The sequence below is a fragment of the Ambystoma mexicanum genome, chromosome 3q (assembly GCF_040938575.1).
Source record: "Ambystoma mexicanum isolate Mex_15411 chromosome 3q, UKY_AmexF1_1, whole genome shotgun sequence".
Classification (NCBI taxonomy): domain Eukaryota; kingdom Metazoa; phylum Chordata; class Amphibia; order Caudata; family Ambystomatidae; genus Ambystoma; species Ambystoma mexicanum.
Window position 1 is genome coordinate 925565345 of NC_090926.1, and position 22189 is coordinate 925587533.

General features: G+C 44.0%; 1 protein-coding gene across 1 annotated transcript in view; it reads right to left on the bottom strand.

The window, feature by feature from the left end:
- The window catches only part of LOC138583119 (ATP-binding cassette sub-family A member 9-like), a 2601648-nt gene that overhangs the window by 1146239 nt on the left and 1433220 nt on the right, over positions 1 to 22189 (bottom strand). Inside the window, exon 23 of the mRNA XM_069655079.1 lies at positions 15178 to 15291. Coding sequence (XP_069511180.1) covers positions 15178 to 15291 — 114 coding nt within the window. The remainder of the gene's footprint in view (positions 1 to 15177; positions 15292 to 22189) is intronic.

A 22189-nucleotide genomic window follows, 5' to 3' on the forward strand; every position in this document is an offset into this window, starting at 1 on the left:
AAACCCATCCGCGGATTAGTGGGGACCAAACAGGTGCTGTGGATGATGCTGACAGCAGTAACAGAGGCACAGCGGGTGGGGCACTATATATCCCCCTCCTCTCAACATGGCCGATTGGCAAAACAGCTCAAATCTCCCTCAGGCCAAAGGGGTCACATCGAAAAACATACTGACAAGGCACGACAAAAATGCAACCTGGAACTGGGGTCCTTGGTTAAGGAGCAGGTAAACGGAACACAGATAAACATTGGCCAACAAAGAGTTGGGGCGAGTTTAGTCCACGAGGCACGCATTAATAGCTGCTCGAGAAAAACAGAGTGGTAGGAACCGGAGAGATTGCTGCACACGTAAGCCCTTGGCCCTGCATCCGACACACCGCCGAAAATTCTACCAAGGAGTGCAACGGTGCTGGATAAAATGAAACGGCTGCAACATGACAAAAGGCACATCATGCCAACCACCAAAGACAAGGCAAAGTCCACTATCATGGACTCATTTGCGGCAGCCAAGTCACAGCCCTTGCAGCAGAACGAGAAGGCTCTGCCAGAAAGCGGCAATGCCACGGAAACAGATAATCGAGATGGGCAGATACTGGAGGCAATAGCTGCCCTGAGGACCTTCATCGACACTAAAATAGATGACGTAAAAGCGGATATGCAGCTAATGAGACAGGATGGGAGGAACCTAGCAGAGAGAGTATCTACCGCCGAAGTTGGGCTGAAGGAAATTACGGAGACCACAGTTGATCTGAAGTCTAGAGTTACAGAGCTGGAACAAAATGTAGCAACATTGGAAGCAAGGGCAGAAGAGGCAGAGGGGAGGTCCAGACGTAGCAACATTAGGCTACTCGGGGTTCCGGAAGGCACAGAAGACTTGAACCCGACTCGATTTGTGGAAACACTACTACAGCAGGAAATTGGCGCAGGCAAGCTCTCACAGGGTTTTGATGTGGAGCGGACCCACAGATCCCTTCAAAAGAAACCACCCCCCGGTTCACACCCTCGACCAATAATTGCTAAAATCCTTAATTTTCAAGATATGGAAATTATACTTAAGCACTCCAAAGAGGGTGGAGTAATAGAACGAGGCAACTCCACGATAACTATATACCCCGACTACACACCAGCAGTACATAGAGTGAGAAACTCCTATGTCCCGATCAAAGCACGCCTAGGCAGCTGAACTTGAAATACATGTTGCTATATCCTTCTAGACTGAAGATAATCCATAAAGGGCGGGCCATATTTCTTGAGACACCAGCGGCAGCCAATCTGTGGCTGGAACATAATAATCTGGCAGAGGGCAAAGAGCAGGGCACATGAAAGATAACACCACTGAGACATGAACAAGCCCGATAAACTGCGACCGCCTGCGATCACCACTGAAGAAACAAGTTACACTAATGAATCAACCGCTGAAGCATTTCTGGAAGGGCCGGACGACACACTCAGCTGGCCAGCCTACCCACCGAGGCCTACCCCACAGAATGACCGGTGCCGACCTTAGTTGGCACGAAAACACTCACGCTGGATGCCCTGGAAGAGGCAAAACAGTGCAGGGGCACCCGAGCGCAGCAGTTGCGATGCAGTCCCTGGGCGCGACCAGTTGGTTTGTGTTATTTGTTGTTGTTTTTGTATACTGTTCCGATGTCTTCATAATGAGCTATGGCGGGTGGAGGATGTCCCGGCTCAGGGTCTACGTCTAAACGAGTGTACGGCAAGGAGGGTTCTGAGGGGCTATTGCTGCGACTATGGCGGTGCAACTTAAAGTCCTGACATGGAATGTGCGTGGGATGGGCACCTTCATGCGTACAAAAACAGAATCAAATCCTACCTCCACAGGAAGAAAGTAGACATAGCCCTACTCCAAGAGACCCATCTCACAGCGGAATCCATGGACAAACTGAAGGAATGCTGGGGGGGGCAGGGTCATGGGGCTGCCTACTCTAAATACGCTAGAGGAGTGTTCACCTGGATAGGCCTGGGGGTACCCTTCAGGTTGTTGGGGATGGAGGTGGACGGAGAGTGTAGATACCTGGTATTATGGGGTGCAATTGAACAAGTTGAGATCTGCATTGTAAACTCATACTTCCCCAACCATGGCATACCTGCACACATCCATACACTTTATCCTAAACTACTCCAACACTGAGAGGGCTTATATATCTGGGGTGAAGACTTTAACTGTGTGAGCGACATTGTCTTGGACAGATCTGAGCTGCCACGAAACCGAGCAGAAGGAGCCCCGCTGGCACTGAACTCCATAGAAGAACAACTAGACCTAGCGGATGCTTGGAGAGAACGCCACCCCATGGTCAGAGCCTACTCGCACTATTCCTCGCCACATGGTCTGCACACACAAATAGATTACCTCTTCGTAGATGGAGCACACATGGCACAATTGGAATCAAAACAATACATCGGCAGACCAATTTCTGACCACTCATCACTGCTAATGCACTGGGCAATGACAGGCCCCCGGCCCCTCATACCACTATGGCGAATGCCCATGGAAGCACTCACCGATAGGGGAGCTAGGGGATAAACTGGAGGAATACATTACGATTAACCAAGGTAGGTTAGACCATTGGAGCATGATGTGGGAAGCCCTGAAGGTAGTAATACCAGGGGAAGTCATTGCGGGAGCGGGAGGTATCAGGAGAATGCTGAAGGGGGCACTAGAGAAACAGGAGGAGGGTATAAAACACTTGGAAGCTATTAGCCTGGGAACCAGGGAGGAGGAAATGAAAATGGCAGAGGCCAGAACTGCTTGTCAGGAGGCATGTGGGTGACTGTCCAAGTTTGATTACATAACACGTACCACCAGAACACACAAAGAGGGGGACAAACCCAGCAGACTACTAGCATGGTTATGTAGGCGGGAACATCCTAGACATCCAACGACAATGCTCAAAGGAGAAACTGGGGAAGTATATAAGACACAGAAATTCGATCAATGACACTTTTGCAGCCTTCTAAGCTAAATTATATGCCCAGATCACCCCGGTTCCATTGGCAGACATAAGAGACACGCTAGATGAAATTGGACTATCCAAACTAGGCTAGTCACAAAGAGAGGCCCTAGATGAGGCAATCACTCCCAACGATGTGACAGACGCAATACGATCACTGTCCACTTGCAAAACCCCAGGTAGCGACGGACTCCCTCCCGAGTTTTACAAGGCATATGAATCAATGCTAACAGCGGTACTTCACGAGGTGTTTCAAGAGGCATATGAGGTTGCAAAACTACTTCTTAGAAGCATGAGAGAAACACTTATGATACCCAAACCAAATAAACCAATGGATGATTGTGACTCATTCTGCCCTTTAGCCATGCTAAATTATGATGTTAAAATATTAACTACCATACTTGCCAAACACTTATCCAGAGTGATAGCGAGCCTAATACACAAGGACCAAAGCGGTTTTGTGCCAGGATGCAACACAACCTCTAATCTATGCTGTCTGCAACATGTTATGGGGCAAACAAAACAGTAAGGGGAACACCTAGCAGTGATGTCGCTAGACGCCATTAAGGCATTCGACTCTATATACTAGGAATGGTTGGTAGAGGTCCTACGGGAATTTGGGTTTGGGGAGGGCTTGTGCAGTGGGTACAGGTACTATACAAAGACCCAAGGCAAGAGTAAAGGCAGGGAAGATGGTGCCGGAGGCCTGGGACATACAAAGGGGTACCAGACAGAGATGCCCACTATCACCCATGCTTTACATCCTGGGACTAGAACCCATTGTGATATACATCAGAAAGCAATTTTTTGACGCCGGAATAAAAATAGGTGGGGAACACCACATAATATCACTCTATACAGACAACGTACTACTCTACTTGAAGGACCCAAAACAAAATGCATTGACAATACTGAAGTATTAGACACTTTTGCACGCTACTCTGGAATACATTCAGCAGACATAAATCTTGCACGTTTCCACTTGCAGGACTGAGTGGAATAGGAATCGAGGAATTACCGGAGGTTGGAATACAACGGCAACAAGACACGTTCAGATACCTCTGGGTTAAAATCAGGCACACACCAACACTCATGCACGAACACAACACAGTGGCTGTGATACAGGGTTTGCGCAACTCAATGAAGGTCTGGTCCAAACTACCACTGTCAATGATGGGGAGGGCATCGATCGCTAAAATGATCATATTACCGAGGTTCCTATACTACTTTCAGAACATTTGCTACTACATTAAGCCATCTTTCTTTCGCACTTTGGAAGCATTGGTTAGAGATTTTCTCTGGGGGAAGACACGTCACAAACTAGCACTGACCACACTAACACTATCCTATAAGGAAGGGTGTATACAACTCCCGGACTTTGAAAGATACTACTTAGTAGCACAAATGAGCCATGTGACCAGATGGCTATCGGATGAGGTTACTGTAGAAACAAGATTTTTGCGAGACCAGTGCATTTGAAAGAAATGATATGATCCCCACAAAACCTCACGGGACAAGACCCCATGCTGGTGACACTGGGGAGACAGGTGTGGAGCATGGTTAAAACAGTCCTAAACTTGGTTCTCCCTTACTACTAATGGCAGAGTCAGGAATGGTTACTACTGACCTTGCCACCATTAGATATTTGGAAAGACTGGGCTTGTACACTTGGGGAGACATATACAAAGACGGAACATTTAGAGAACTGAACTCACTACATGAGAAGGAGGGGTTGCCAAGAGGGCAATTTTTATGGTACCATAGAATTAAACACGCAGCTCGAACAAATTGAGACGAGTGCCCGGAAGAACCAGAAGCTCACCCTCTGATGACAGAATTATATAATCTGAGCGATGGATGGAGGCCAGTGTCGAGATTGTACGCCCAACTGAATGACAGGCCTAACCCCCGCGCCACCACGTTGAACGCTAAATGGGAAAAGGATCTGGGAGTAGATATCACAGAGAATGAATGAGAGAGCGATGATGCACCCTAAGGAAGTGTCTAGGAATGCTAGATTCCGATTGATACAGATGAACGTCCTATATAGAATTTATATGACCCCTATGAGGGTTGGCAAGCTTTAACAAACAAACCAATCCAACATGTCCATGGGTAGAGAGGAAGCCGGTGCAGGAAGGCTGGAATCACTAGATATGAATGGTCCCCAAAAGAATGTCTCCTGGGCACATATCCCAGACTGAGTAAGATTAAACACACTGTCAAATTTATGAGTATGTCATGTATATTGGGAAAGAGAACAATAGCAATGGCATGGAAATTGAAGGCGGGCCCACAATATGTAAGGTGGAAGAAGAAAATGGAAAGGTGGGCTGCAGCAGATACAGGAGCCTGAGGTGAGGGCACAGCTGGAATTGCAGGAGATATTAGTGTCACATTGGAAGCACGGAAAGCCCTGATCAGAGATATGTTTCTCCGATCCAATGATATGCCCCCCTAATGAGCTAGATTCAAATGAAAATATACAGAGCAATGTAAATTATAGGCAAACTCCTAACCAGGCTATGTTGTCCCCCTAGAATTTGGCGGAGTGGACTGGAACTACATCCCCTGTAATGTTGAGTAAAATAATTTGAAGAAGTAAATGAAGACAGTTACTGTTCATTGTTAATACGTTGTTGAAAGTTGTAGCATGATAACAAGAAATGGCACTGTAATGATAAACACGAAGAAATAACCTGCAATGCACAATTTATAAATGCCAATAAAAATGTTTAAAAAAACTAAAATCTGGGATTCATCCTGTCAGATCAGGGTATAGCAATGGGCCCCTGCAAGGTATCTGCTGTCCTAGACTGGCCATCTCCTACCTCTGTCAAATAAGTTCAACGATTTCTAGGACTGGCTAACTTCTAACGCAGATTTATCCCAGAGTTCTCCAGGACTGTACTGCCCACTATGGCATTACTCAAGAAGAATGTTCATTTCCAATGGGGGTCGGAAGTAGAGAAAGCTTTTCGTCATCTCAAAGATATGTTCTGCTCTGCCCGTATTCTCAAACAAACCAATCAAAAACTGCTGTTTGTGGTAGAGACAGACGCATTGACAGGGGCTTTAAGAGCTGTTCTCAAACAGTATGTGGACGGCCAAGAACATCCCATTGCCTACCTCTCAAAGACCTTCGCCATGAATGAACTAAACTATTCAGTTTTGAAAAAGAGCTAATGGCGATGAAACAAGCCTGTATGGAGTGGCGACATCTCCTCCAGGGAGCTGTGCATCCATTTGAGATTGCAAAGACCATAGGAACTTACATGTCCTACAATAAATGGAGTGCATGAATGCCAGGCAAGCCCGCTGGGCTAACTTCTTTGCTCAGTTTGATTTTACTATCACTTACATCACTGGTACCGAGAACATTCTTGCCAACGGTCTCTCCAGGACTTGCTCAGGAGGATCTCTTTCTGCTTCCATGTCAGAACATCTTTTCTCTAGGAATAAATTCCTCTGTGTTTTTTCATCGTTCTTACAAGAAGTGAGAGATGCCTCCTCTACGGTGGAGAACCAAACATATTTACCATCTCTGGATAAGAAAGAAGGCCTGCTGTTTAATAAAAACCGGCTAGTCCTACCAGAGAAAGCACTCCAACAAAGAGCCATGTCATGGTGTCAGGAGCATCTAACGGCAGGTCAAAAAGGTTATGATGCCACTTTGGATCTCGTTCGTTGGTCTTTCTGGTGGTCTTCCATGTGCAAGGACATCAAGAAATATGTCCACTTGTGTCCCGTATGTTGTCAATACAAGTATAGGACGGGCAAACCTGTAGGCCTGTTGGTACCAAGACCTTCTCCTACCAGGCCCTAGAGCCAGATATCCCCAGATTGTGTGGTTGATTTACATCCCTCATGGGGTAATACAGCAATTATGGTGGTAGTGGATTTGTTTTCTAAGTTGGCTCATTTAATTCCCCTACCTGGGGTTCCATCGGTCTCTGGAACAGCCAACAAGATCTTTCGAGAAGTATTTCGCCTCTTTGGCTTACCAGAGTCTATTACATTAGATTTAGGAACCAAATTCACCTCTCAGTTCTGGAAGACGTTATACAGGCAACTCGGTATTGAAAGAGCCGCTCTCATCAGATTACCACCCTAAGTCTAATGGGCAGACTGAGAGATTAAACGCCACTATGTAACAATACCTCTGCTGTTTCATTAATGACAAGAGAGACAATTGGGTGGACTTCCTACCCACAGAAGAGTTCGCCTACAATAACACCATCCGCACACCATCGGCATGAGTCCATTCTTTTGTACCTATGGATTCCATCCACTCTTCCTACCTCTTTCTGTACTCCCTACCACTGCAATATCAACTATTGATATCCTCTTTTGAGAAATATCCAAAGCACACCGGGATGCCGGAGACCAGCTGAAAAAGAAAAGAAAGGAATACACAACCAGACCCAATGCACACAGAAGCCCCATTCTTGAGTGGGAGGTGGGTACGAAGGTTTGGTTGTTTACCAAATTCCTACCCAGATGGATCCATCCCTCCAAATTGTCACCACGATTCATTGGACCATTCGAAATAATAACCAAGATCAATCCTGTGGCTTTCCAATTAAGACTACCTCCATCCTTAAACAGACTACACCATGGTTTTCATTCATCTTTGTTGTGCTCCTTTACCCCGATCTCTATAGTCGTAAAAAGAAGAATACAACTCATGTTCCCTCTCATGAACCCAGGGAGTACGAAGTTTTCCACATTTGCGACTCCTGCTATCACAAGGGAAGGCTACAGTACCTTGTACATTGGAAGGGCTATCCTGATTCAGAAAACTCCTGAGAACCCACGACTTACATCAATGCATCACGGTTATTACAGTGATTTCATCGCCTTCATCCGGGTAAACCTGGGTATACAGAGAATAGAAGTGGGCATACTGTCAACATTTCGCCTTCCTGGAGTGTTTGGAAACGCTGGTGCATAGGATGCCATTGACGTCCCATCACATTTTGCCCGGCATTTTTTCCCGGTCTAGTCTTTTTCAATATGGCCATTCGCTGCGTTGCAACCCTGATCGAATTCTCCTTTCAGGTAAGACGCTGAGAGTCATTTCTTTTGTATTGTTCCTTTCACTCTTGTTTTCCACCTGTTGCCTTGACAAGCCTCCTCTTGTCACTCCGCGTTCTGCCCTGCCTCTCCGGTCTCTCCTTGCTCCGGCTTGTTTTCCTGCTTAACCTTTACTTCATATCAGCTGATACCGTCTCTATTTGCTCTCAAGACTTCACTTCAGTTTCTACAGTACATATCTTCCATCAAGGGATCCTTCTCTGCACATTCTTCATCATTTCCCTCTGCAGGCAATCCCATCAGACACTTCATTTTCTACGGACAATGACTGAAGTATTTTTTTACTCCATTCAATGCTTTTTCCCTTCATTTTTGGTTTATCCTGGGGAGGAGTCTCTTACCTGGTCTGTTACCAGGGGGCATAGTGGCTTCATCTCAAGGTATACCCTACCTCTTCAAGGACCAGAAGTCATCCCGAAAACAGGGTGCTACACCTCCACCAGATGACCTTTCGGAGGAGCTGTCAAGTGAAGATTCAGTTGTGGAGCGAAAACCCATTTTGGATATTCTAACCATGATGGAGCTTCAGCTCCCTTACCTGTCCATACCCAGTGTTACAATCTTGAGGATAGTGTACTGGTATTCCACATTGGTAAACCCAGAGGCTCTTGACGGGGTCCCTCTGGCCACTACTCAGTTGACTGAAGGTCCCTCTCTCAACTTCCCAGAAATGCCTGCCATTTTAGCTTTGAATAGTGATGTGGATAGGGCATCTGTCAGTGTGAGGAATAAAATTCCTAGAAGAGATCTGTCAGAGATCAAACTCAAAGAGTTAGGTCCTGAGAGGCACTCTACAGGCATTAGGTCTCAAATCAGGCTGTGTTAACCATGTCTAAGGGCAAGCCTAAGCCAAAAGGGAAAACTAAGTCTAATGGAGAGAGAAAACAAAGGAAGAGGGAAAGGAAATATTTCCCCTGTCATACCTACACATGAGGTTGAGTTGGTTGGCCAAATCCATAAACCTGGCAAAGAAGAGTGATTGTCAGAAGCTCCCTAGTGCTATGAGCCCCCTGCACCGTCAAGCTTGCTTGTAGAAGAGGGTGTCTCTAAGGATGGGATTGGTAAGGGCCAAGAGAAAAAAACATCACTTAAGGGCTATGGAGAAAGTCCTGCTTCAAATTGGTGGATGAGTCTCCTGTGAAGCAATGCATCCTACACTGAGGTGGGTTACTAGTATGTAAGCCCACAAAGCCCATTAGAGGAGACCATAAGTGGTTGATGGTTCATCAGGATGTGTAGCCCTTCCTCCTGCAGTTGGTGCATGACGTTCTCCTTGCAGTGCATCTTGATATCAAGATAACTCGAGAGTGGTCACCCATGCAATCCTGCTGGCCCAAGATGGGGGTCCTAGGGGAAAACCACTACAGGGGATACACATTCTGTCAGCAACCTGACAAATGTGGAACACAGATTCAGAAACCGCTAGCAAAGGCAGTTACTATAGCTTTTCTGGCTACCTTTACCAGGGGTAGGTTCCCTGATGAAGTTGTGCCTTGGTCAGGCAGCAGCTCCAAGTATAGGTGTAGCCAGGCCATGTGGGAGGAAGATGAGGTGACGTATTTGTCATCCACATATGCCCCACAATCAGTTGGTCTGAGAGAGAGATTCTTTGGAACTCTCCAAATATGATTGGAACCCTTAGGGAACCCCAAAGAAAGCAGTGGGATCTTCTTCTATCATACTTAATCCTAGAAATACTGATTATGAACCCTATAAGGCCTGGAGCTTTACAGGATAAGTGGTCAGGTCCTGACCGTATTGTTGAAAAACTGGTTGAGGTAAACTATTTGATGGACCTTGGAAGACCTGGTCAGACTCCCAAAGTGTTCCACGTGAATAGGTTGAACACATTCCTCTCTAGGGCTGAAATGGGAGCCCTACTACTGGCTTCAGATAGGGAGGGGGAGGAATCTGAACCTCTCCCTGACCGTTTCCAGGGTAGCCCTTCAGATGGCTCAATTGAGGGTGCCAAATTGTCTCCTCAACTGATACCACAGCAGCAAGGTGAGGTGAAGACTGATTTGGCAGTTCGCCCTTGTTCTCTCTCGCTCACTCACTCGAGGCTTGGCACCTTGGTTTAAGCATGACATTGACATTGGCATGTGCCTACCAAATGTAGGAGCTATAGTATGCCAGACAAATCCCACATAAAGTCTCAGTTCAACAAAATGTTGGATCTACGGGTGATAGAGCACTCCAGTCCTCCTTGGTCTAGTCCTGTCGTTCTGGTACCAAAAGCATGAAACTCAGATTTGTGTTTCTGTGTGGACTACAGAGCTCCTAATGCTATCACCAAGATAGATGCACATCCCCTTCCATGAACCGATGAGTTAGTGAACAAGCTAGATGCTGCCAAGTACCTTAGCACCTTTGACCTTGCTGCAGGGCATTCACAGATATCCATAATAGAAAATGGCAAGGCGAAGACAGCATTCTTAACACTTGAGGGACTTTACCAGTTCAGGGTAATGCCATTTGGCTTAAAGAATGCACCTGACACTTTTCAAAGGTTGATTTCCCTGAATGGGTTGGATGAATTCGGTATCAGGTATTAATATCCCCAACAAAAATATTGCCGTAAATATGGCCGTTTGGTTCGTCATAGGCAATATTTTTATTGGGGATATTATGTGGGAGCGGTAGTGTCCCCCACACTTTAAAAAAGATTATTATCACATGGAACCAATGAATTCTGTATGGCATATCTGGACGAGCAGTTTTCAGCCCTATGTAGAACGATCATGCTAGACACCTCGGAATTGTGTTGTAGACTCTACAGAAGGCCCACCTGACCAAAAAGATTACTAAGTGCCAGAGTGGTCGGGGTCCAGTCACCTACCTTGGACATGAGGTTGGTGGCGGCAAGATTCAGTCTCTTCCCAGCAAAGTACAAGCTGTACAAGAATGGGCAATCACCACAACCCAAACCAGGTGGAAGTTTTTCTAGGCCTGACTGGCTATTACCAAACCTCATGGGCAGGCTATGGAACTATAGCTGCCCCTCTGACTGCCCTCACAACTCCTAAGAAGCCCAAGAAAGTCACTTGGACAGAGGATTGTGATAAGGCCTTAAGGATTCCCTTTGTCAGACTCCTGTTTTCAGGGTATCTGATTAACAGAAACCTTTAATAGAGCAGACAGATGCCTCTGACATTGGGATTGGTGCACTCTTTCACAGCTAAATGACAAAGGCAGGAAGAATCATATATGTTTTATTAGTGGCCAGCTTAAGGACTGAGAGCTCAGGTAGGTGACTGTGGAAAAGTAGTGTTTTTCAATAGTGTGGGCCCTTCAGAAGCTGAGACCTCACCTCTTTGGGACTCACTTCACTGTGAAGACTGACCATAAGCACTTAAGGTGGCTAATGAATATGAAGGGAGAGATGCCTAAGTTGCTCAGGTGGTCCCTTAGACTCCAAGTCTTTCACCTCACTAGTGAGCATAGGCTAGGTGTACAACATAGCAATGCTGATGAGCTGTCCAGGATGTATAACCGACTGGAAAAGAAAAAACATCCAGGGGTGAATTAGATCCTCCTGTCCCTAGTCTGGGAGGCAGGAGGGGAAGGTTATGAAAAATGTATCTGTTGGCAACTTTCCATCCATAGTTCTATAGACCCCCAAACATTGTGTTTTTGTTTTTGAACCTGTTCTGACTTTTTACAGGGAAGTGAAGCCTTCAGCATCACTTACCTGGAATTTTGCTCATTTTGTTATGGAGAAACTGTTCAGTTCCTCACACTATCAGTACTATGTTTCCCTTTTGACTCTTTACACTTTGTAGCTTCTTAACCATGCCCACAGCATTTTACAACACAGTGAAATGGGGATACGTTTGTATCACCATAGTCTTTTACACTTGGGATTTTTGTATACTTTTACTTTGTCCATGAATACCATAGTATGTCACTGTCTACTAGACCTCTTTGTTTTTCTATACCTCACTTCACAGAATATATCAAAGACATGATAGGTAGGTCAATAAAACAAAGTAAACATGGTAATATGAAACCCTCTCACACACATGCTTACGATCCTTTGGTAAGGCAAAAAAAACATTCTGCTAACCGTCAAATTAGAGCGACCCTGAAGACCAATCTGACCCAGATAGAAAAAGGGAGGCAAATTCTCAAAATTAAGCAAGCTAAAAAAAACTTGATGAAAAATTACAAGATGGTCTTGCAGAACAATGATAACATTAATATGCTCGAAGCATTAAGGGGTTCATCGGGACGCGAATTCTGGTGCCTAATAAATGCATTGGAAAAACGTCAAGTTATAATCCAATCAGTAAATGTACAGGAAGATTCCTGGAAAAAATACTTTTCAACCCTCTATAAAGGCAAAATGAAAATGACAAATGATTTACTTGTCATAAAAAATGGGCCTTGGGAATTTAATTTTTCAATTGCAGATATTGAATCTCAGATTAAGAGGGCAAACAATTCAAGAGCGGCCAGACCCAATGGGCTGACAAATAATACACTGAAGAGGAGCCCCGAACACTGGGCAAAATCGTTATCTATTTTCTTCTATGACATCGTACAGTCCAGGGTAGTTCCTCAGTCTTGGAGAATATCTTATGTCGTTCCCATATACAAAAAGGGGGATAGAACCTGCCCGACTAACTACCACCCTATCTCGGTTTTGGATGCCGACTCGAAGATCTTTGCAGGGCTGGTACTACAGGGAATTGAGGAGTGGGCTGAATTTAATAAGATCTTTCTGCCCTAGCAGTTTGGCTTTCACAGGGGATGGGCACGGAGATAGGTGGACTGATAATCTGTCTACTCTTAGAGAAGGCTTGCAAAAAAACTGCAACCCCAATATATCTGGCGTCAGTCAATCTATCGCTCGCCTTTGATAAGGTGGACAGGGTGAGACTTTGGACAAAACTTGCCTCTATGGGGCTCCCCTCAGGACTCCTGGCTATTCTTATCAATCTACACGGGGATACTGCAATCCAAGTAAGATTGAATATGTCAGGTGACCTCTCTAAGACAATCCAAACAAACAATGTCCTTAGACAAGGATGCTTGTTTGCCCCAACCCTTTTTAATCTTTAAACTGCAGACATAAATCTACCTCTTACAACATTTTCCCTTGTCTCTCCTAAGATAGAGGGTATAAAAATATGCTGGAGTGCATACGCTGACGACCTTCTACTGGTTGATAACACCCCCGTTGGTCTAAAGCGAAAACTTACTGCTCTGACCTCATACGTACAGGAAAATGCACTGGTTATAAACGAAAAGAAATCGGTTGTAATATCCTTCACCATCAGGAAGAAGAATGTAAATTTTAAGTGGCAAATCAATGCATGCCCTCTAGCAAAAGTAAGATCTCTATGCTACCTGGGCTTTCCGGTCTTCGGGAGTGCTTCTGCACAGTCTTACTGGAATTTCTATTTGGAGAAGGCCGACAAGCTTATCCTCCAAATGAGAAAGGTCTCCAACAAATATTGCAAATTAACTGTTATTCCCCTGATCAGGTTTTATAATGTGAAGGTGGTAACAAAATTACTATATGGTCTCGAAATTCTACCATTCGAAACCTTGTGTATGCTACAGAAAATGGAATCTAGAATATGGAGGAAAATAATTTTTTACCTTCCCCAGAGTGTTCCTGTATCTGCAGTACGCTATGAGTTAGGTCTCATGTCCTTAAATATGAGAGTTAAGTGGAAAGAAATGTCATTATATCGGAACTTGATTGTTTCTAAGAATATAAGAAAAACTCCTTATATACCCTAGTGGGAAGTAGACTGATAAGTGGCACCAGCGAATCGCGGTGGATGTTGAAACTACAGAAAGACTGTGTAAACCTCCTTGAGTCCATTAGTTCATCGCATGAAATGTTAATTTTCAAACCTGTGATTGTTAAAAAACGGCTGCAATGGTTGGATTGGGCGAATACCACGGAAATGGTGGCCGCTTCCAAGATCTATAAACAACTAATTGCCGAGGGAAAAGCATTAGGCGTGTTGGAATCTTACCTGATTCAATTCCCGGATCCAACAAGGAGAGCAATTTATTTACGCTTTCGTTTTAATGTTCTCCCTACGGGGAAAATTCTTGAAATTAGATCTGAAACTCGCCAAAAAATCCCCTGTCGTTTTTGCCATAGTAAAATAACGACTGAATCACTTGAACATCTACTTCTGTACTGTGAAACAATTGCCCCACAGCAACTAATGGCCTTTGGCAGATTTGTCCATGACCCCTCCAGGGTACTGACTGAAACAGTATGGTGGTATATACTCCACGGGAAGTTAAATGCATTAAAGCTGGCTGTGGTAAGCTTTCTAATAGAAGTGTGTGGTTTGGCAACAATTGGAAGAAAAAGTAATACTACAGAGAATTTTCGTTTAATCCCTGAATATACATGAATGTAAAGTATGGCCTAATCTTTTCTTTTCTGGTTTTTGAAGTTATGTGTTTTTTAAGATTCTAAAAATGTAAATATTGCAGAATCTCTATCTGTTCTCTGAACTGCGAAAAATGAAAATTGTGACCTTTTTCTTCTTTTCGCTTTTGGTTTTGATTTTACATGTTTTTTTGGCCTTAAGATGTTAAATATTTGTAATGAAATTGTATGTTGTTTTTAACTTGGCTAAATGTTTGGAATGAAATTGTATATTGTTTTAGTTTTGTCAAATGTTTAAGTTCGATTTTGTAAAGGTTTATTTTGTATAAACCAGATACAAATAAAAAAAAAAGTATACTTTTATATGTACCTAAAGATAACCTGGTGGCAGCAATTATATTTTTACCATGTTTATGTTATTTCTAGTGTGCACATCCCATCCACGTTTACCACGTAAAGATACTAAACGTGGCTAGTGCCCTAAAATGTCCATGCCACAAACATTTCCCAAGGAAGGTGGTGGGACCCCTGTGGTGCTTGAATGTCTGGGTGTGGGGCATGAGTGAAACAAACAGTAGTCCCAGATTGGACCAATGTTGGCTTTACCGGGCAAGTGCATGTCCTTATTTGGGATTTCCTGACGTGGCAAGGCAAAAAAACATTACATGGGTCAATCATGGAGTAAAATCAGATTGTTCCATTGTCACAAGCTTTTTAAAGTTGCACAGGATGTCATCTTCATTACCTTGTCATCTTGTAAACTGCTCATACCAATCGAAGGAGAGAAACCAGAAGCAAGGATCCCCATGAAGATGATAGAGAGGATATATATTGTGTTCCAAAAGTAAATAGAAACATCCTAGTAATGAAATAAAATAAAATATACACATCACAAACAATATCACACTGTACTTTATATAATTGCAGAGGTATAAAAATTGGCAGCTTCACATGTTCTTAAAAAATATCTTAAAATAAATGTGACAAACTCAATGATGATGAAAATAGGTGACAGACTTACAAATACAGTTAAACAGTGTTTTGTAAATACATTGTTGACCCGTTGGGTCAGCATAAAACCTTTGTGGTTGTCACTGAGCTGTCAACCTTCAACTATCAAGGAACTCTGGAGTAGCCCAACTTTTGAAACAAAAGATACCTTTATCATTGTGTTACATATGTCGCATTTAACTTTCCTCAACATTTTCTGTGTTAGGAAGGAATTGGTCTAGGAATGTCTTGTGGGGATGTGACAGAGTAACTCCAAGATCACAGTTTTTTTGAAACATATAATGCACCATTAGATATCTGCTTTTTCAGCTTGATGTGGCACTTTTCACTCAATTCCCCAAGATGCAGCGCTTTCTTAGATTAAAACCTTCTCGGTTCACCATGAGATTTTGACCTATTTGCCCAACACATAGATTTTGATTTGACCACAACTTTTTGCTGTGACAATTCAGACTCATTTTCAAAACATTCAGCATTTAATTAGCCAACAAAATGCTCAGTTTGCTGTGAAACATTTAACAGAATGGCTCAATCTACATCATTGGATTCAACAACAATATCTAATTTCCCCGAAGGAGTTTTGATTTACTTGCCCAACCTATAGCTTTTTTGCTGTGGGACTTTTGACTTAGCTGCTCAGCTTTTTTGCTGCAGGACCTTTCCACTAGTCGCTTACATTGCAACATATGTTATACAACAACTTTTTTAAGTTTGCTCTATTGTTTTCAACCTCGTTGTCGAACCTTCAGAGTTACCTTGTACAACAAATTTCTCAGTTTGCTGTGGGACTTTTGACATAGTTTCCCAATTTGCAGCACTTGCTTATAAAACATAAGATCTCTGACCTCTTGGGCCATGCTTTCTAAATCACCATACAGCATAAATTGTGCTGATATTTGCGATTGATTTACATCTAACCATTGCTTCAGGAGATGAGTATCTCATATTGTTATTGTCTCCCAGCAATAAGTTTACATTTTTAGCACATAGCTTCACATACTCTGATCAGCTGAGAAGGAAATGTTGTATGGTTTTTCTTGATTCATTACAATTTTGGCTTCGAGCATCATGTATTTCAGTCAATAGCAGAAAGGATGTGCCTGAGGACGCAAATCCGATTGCCACAGATATTCAAATAAAAACAGAGGTGATAGCAAGTTGTGAATCCTCCAAGTATCACAAGAAGTGAATGTGAAAACAGTGTACCCTACATGAAATTCTGGTCATGGCCGGACTGTCTATTGAAATGCAAACCGATGTCATGGAGAAGCTAAAAGTGACGGACCCCATTCCAATGTCAATCTTTCAAGTAAGTTAAGTACCGAAGATCGTCAGACCAACTGGGAAGATGTGCTTCCAGTGTGCATATGACCTTCTGCTTCATGGCACCTGCCCGACAATGGAGGAATATGCTTCTCCCTGGAGAATCCAATAGCAATTGAACAAAGCCCCTATCCTCACCTGCAAATAGAAGGACTTCCTCTACAATTCCTAATAAACATATGTGTCACAGTTGACGTCATTAGTAAAAATGAATACTATATGCTCTAAAAGGTGTCTCCACTTCCTCCATCCTTGGTTCACGTTACTCATGTACGTCCGGAGATGTTCTCAGCCTTGTGTACATACAAAGGGCACACAGCCAGAATTGCCATTCATGTAATACACAGACACCAGAGGTTGGTTACATACTCGGGTTACAAAACAGCAATGTAAAAGGGACTCGTCCACATACTATATTATCTTATGACACACCAAAAGTCCAGAACAGATGGCATGATAAAAAAACAGTTTCCCTCCCTATTTTAAGGCCCAAGACTACCACAACATTCACTTTAATATTTAGCAACAATTTGAAAATGATATATACGCATTTTTATCTCCAAGACCTCATAGGATGTGTAAATGGGGAAGGATACATCAGCTAATCATAGAAGGATACATCCGCATCTCCACTGCCATGCACACTAGCAACCAGGCCATATAGAAAGAATGTTTTCACACGAGAGGACCAAACTGGGCTGCTGGTCATCTACAATGCCCCAATCATCTCACACAAAGGGATCGCTCCAAACATTAATTGGTATTTTTTATTTGCTAATCAATAGCATGTCCCTACAACTATTACTAACTGTCCTTATATGTATGTCACTCCTAGAATGTGTTGGTGAGCGGCTTATCTATATTGTTGTTGTGGCATTTCTGAGCACTAATTGGGCACCTTTTGTTATAATGCCTTTAAAAAAAAAAATCTGCATCCTCATACCCAAGCCGGAAAAAGACCCAAAGGACTGCGGCTCTTACATGCCCATAACACTGATGAATAATGACGCACAAATCTTCTCCAAGATTCTGGCATCGCGACACTTCTTGGGTCTTGCAACACCTGGTCCTCCCTGATCAGACGGGGTTCATTGCAGGCAGTACCACCCACAATAATATCAGGTGTATTCTAAACCTCACTGAGGGCACCTCCAGGGCAGGAGCAGAGTTGGGTGTTTTTTCACTGGATGCCCATAAGGCATTCGATCTGTTCGATTGGGGATGTATAACTAAGGTTCTCACCCAGTACGCTTTGTCCCGAACTTAAAAAAATGGGCCTTGACCAACTAACTATCTGCATCCCACCATGTTGTTTAGAATCAATGGCCTTCGATCTCCAAAATTAGAAATCTCGCAGGGCACCCGGCATGGCTGCCCTTTCCTGACCCTAATCTCTACACTATCAATGGAGCCGTTTGTCACCAGGATCTGGGCCAACCAGCAGATACAGGGATTTCAGATAGGAAGGCACTGCTATAGAATCTCTCTGTACAGAGACAATGTGCTGCTTTCCCTCACACAATTGGACTCCTCCCTCGAGTTTCTATGGCAAGAGACCTCACGGTTTTGTGAAATGTCCAGATTCAGGGTTAACTACTCGAAACTCAGCGCTATGGGGGGTTAACATCTCGCGGAGACAGCTGGAGCCGGTTGCAAACAAGAGCCAAGTCATCTGGGAAAAGGCTAGCATCACCTAGCTAGGTGTCTGTATCACGAACAAGGTCATGCAATCTTACCAGGCCATCTACCCACACTTATTTAGGACACTGCTGGATGACTTAGACCACTGGCACAAGCAAGAGGTCTTGTGGTTTGGGAAATTCAACGTGCTTAAAATGAATCTAGTTCCGTGGCTCCTCTACCACTGCCTCGCTCTGCCTGTCGTGATTCCCGAATAGGACCTGGAGCAACTGCAGAAGAGGAGGATGAAGTGCTTTGAAGCAGGAAAAAAACACAGGTAGACAGGAGGGTGATGCTCAGGGATATTCCCAGCGGCTGTCTCAGAGTCCCAGATGTCTCCAGGAACTGCCTGGCGGTGCAGCTATCCTTCTCCTTTGCGTGGCAAGAGACAGATGATCCACCCAAGTGGAGTCACATTGAAGAATTTTGGGCTTCAGCCTGCCTTTCCACCCTGCCCCACCTCAAGCCGAAGCAACAGGCCCCTAACGTAGTACCGCTGGCTTCTTCTAAGAACTCCATTCGTAAGAGGGCAGTCAGCCGATGGGGGTCAGCACCACCTTGGGCCCCCACACCCCGGTTTGGAAAAATCCAGAGTTCACACCAGGTTGCAACTTGGCAGGGTTCCGCAGAAGACGGGAGGGAGACATCCCTGCTGAAAGATTTCTTTAGTGGCAGCGTTCTCCTGTCCTTTGAGGAGTACAAGGCCACATTCCAAATCCCTTAGGAGGAGAGGTTTAGGTACACTCAGCTTCGGCATTGGATGTCACACCATAAGACAAAAACGTATTGGGGCAGGGAGCTCAATGCACTAGAGCTAACCTTGACAGCTGCAGCACCCAGGGGCAAGATTTCAATCCTCTACAAACTGCTGGACAGATAAGACCCCTCCAAGAAGGAGAACTACATGTCCAGGTGGGAAAGGGACCTGGGGAGAGAGCTGGGGGTGGAGGAGTGGAACCAGGTCTGTGCCTGCACATTCAGAAGCTCCAGGTGCATCACAAACATGCAGGGGGCAGCGAAGGTGTGCTACAGATGGTATATTACACCAGAAATCTTGCATAAAACCAACTCCTCACTATCTCCCCTATGCTGGAGAGGATGTGCAACAACAGGCTCACTTTTCCACCTCCTGTCGTCCTGCGCGAAATCAGCCCTATTCTGTAAGGAGGTTCTGGCACAAATTAAACATAAAATCAGGCCGATGGCCCCCTGCGATACAAGGATAGTGCTGCTGGGCGACACTGGAAGGTATCCCCTAATAGGCCCGAAGGTGGAACTCATTACACACCTCATCACGGCAGCAAAGATTACAATAGCACACCTATGGAAGGACGCTCAGGGGCCCGCAATCACTATGTGGTGGATAAAATGCTGGAACACAGAGGTGGAGGTAATAAATCACAGCAGTGCGCCTGGGGAAATTCCACAGTACTTGGTCCTGCATCCTTGAATATGCAGACCGGTTCCAGGGGGTGGTGAGCAAGCCGCTGATCCTCCTATGGTTCACAAAGCACAGAGATCTAGATACGAGGGGGAGAGGCCGAGGGTGCCGGTGGACTAGCTACACCAAAGTGGCAACTGACTTAAGGTTCCTTACTATTCTATCCCTGCACATGATATCCCTGAGATCTGCTAATGCACAAATTGTAAGGTCGTTAAATTAACTATGTTGGCACTGAGACAGTCCCTGTAACGCTGCTTGTTGAATCCCTCCCTTTTTCCTTTTGTTCATGGACTCTACAATAAAAAGAATGCAATGAAAAAAAAATACTTTGAGCAGTGGAGAAGGGAACATTAAAATTGGTAGATAACACCCTCCCGTGTTCACCAATTCGGGTCTCTACTCGGATTTCTTAACCTTCTTAAATTGAGTATTATTGTACAAATGGGAACACAATTGGTTATGTTTGTGTAGGGTCAGTTTTCTTTACTGTCCCTTCATGCTAGATAAGCGTCTCACCACAGCATTCTATTGATAACATAAATATAAGGACAGTTAGTATTGGTTGGAGGGACATGCTATTTATTGATTAGCAAATGAAAAATACAAATTAATATTTGGACTCCTACAGAAAGAATGACACCAGGACCTGAGAATAAATTACATAATAAGTGTTCTTGATAGAGCGACAGTTTTGTAAAACAAAGGATACCACCAGCTGAAATTGGACATGTCATCAAGATATATTACCATTTTTGCCCCCCACTTAGGATTATGCAGATACACTTGGATAAGCTTTGGTGTCTCCTCCGAAGCAGAGATATTTCAGTAAAAATACACAACATCATACGCCTCAGCTGCTTAATTATACTAACAGCATTCTATTTTTGGTACCATGCAAGAAACCCACATTGAGACACAACGAATAGTCTGCCTGGCATAGGAAGACCCCAACCGAACACTGAACAAAGACAAGTTTAGCTCGGAGTCTGGCTCAGGGGCATCATGCTTGTCTTGGAAGCAAGACAAAGCGGAGCAACACAGGTTCGATGCCCGGGTCCGCACTTAGAAACCTCTGGGTATTAAGCGCGTTATAAATAACCAATTTTAATTCCAAGAAAAGTTATAGGCCAGATCCAAAGAAGGTCCAGAGTCTCAGTTCATCTCACAGCCCATAAAACTTCAAAGTTATACCCTTTTCTTGATATTGCGAGATACTGCAAGAGATATATTGACGATTTTGCATCTATCAGTGCCCTACTGCATCGCCTTGCCAAATAGGACTGGGATTATGTGTGGACACCAGAAGGTTAGAGTGATTTTTTTAATCACATAAAGCAACAGATTGCATTGCTGCCTACGTGGCCTGTTTCAACCAAGGCCTCTCTACTGAACTCTCCATTGACGCCAGGATGTTGGGGTTAAGTGATTATCGGATCTATGTGATTATTGCTAAATGCCGACTTTTCTTTTAACCCTTTACACCACATATATATGCGGGGCGAGAACCCCCGCAGCTCTCCCCATATTAATATTATATTCTATACCCCCCACATATATATGTGGTTTAAGGGGGGGGTTAAAAAAAAAGTCGGCATTTTCAGCCATCGCAATTGTCAGGTCGACATTTTGGTACGATTCCTTATTATCTCAGCATACGCTACGGTGAACCTCTCCTTGTAAAACTGTGTTAAGCGCTAACAATGGTCTTAGTGGCACTGACCAAGCCTATTACAAAGCCAAGAAAGAAAACCAGTGGTCTGGGCCTGTGAAGTGTATCACCTATTTCTCTATGGTACTGATGCGCTGTACTGAATAAAAGAAGGCTGGCATGCATGGGCAAGGTACTCCGGCATATACTACCTGAGAATTTGTGTGTACTTTTGAATAATGTTTGCTTAGGGGGAAGTACACAACATTATGAAAACAAACAGTATGCAGGGCAACAATTTCATAATCAATTATGGGATGGCAATACAAAATAATATAATAGATTTGACAGACGTATGGCCAGATTGAACCTACCTTATCCACAGCTCAAGAGGGTGGTGTAATCCCTAGACTTCAACCCATGAATCGAGACACCCCTTTTCCCCATGCACTCTAACCACATTCCTACAACATTTTTATATAATCTGAGAGTTGACCAGTATCCACTAAATGGATAATTTTAAATCAGGGAAAATGTTTCATCTGTAAAGCTGTAACTGATTTGTAGTGGAGACTATGACAACAATCATGTTGAGAAGTCCAATCACAGTTGAATCTGAAGAGATGTCCCTGAAAGGAAGCTAACATCTTT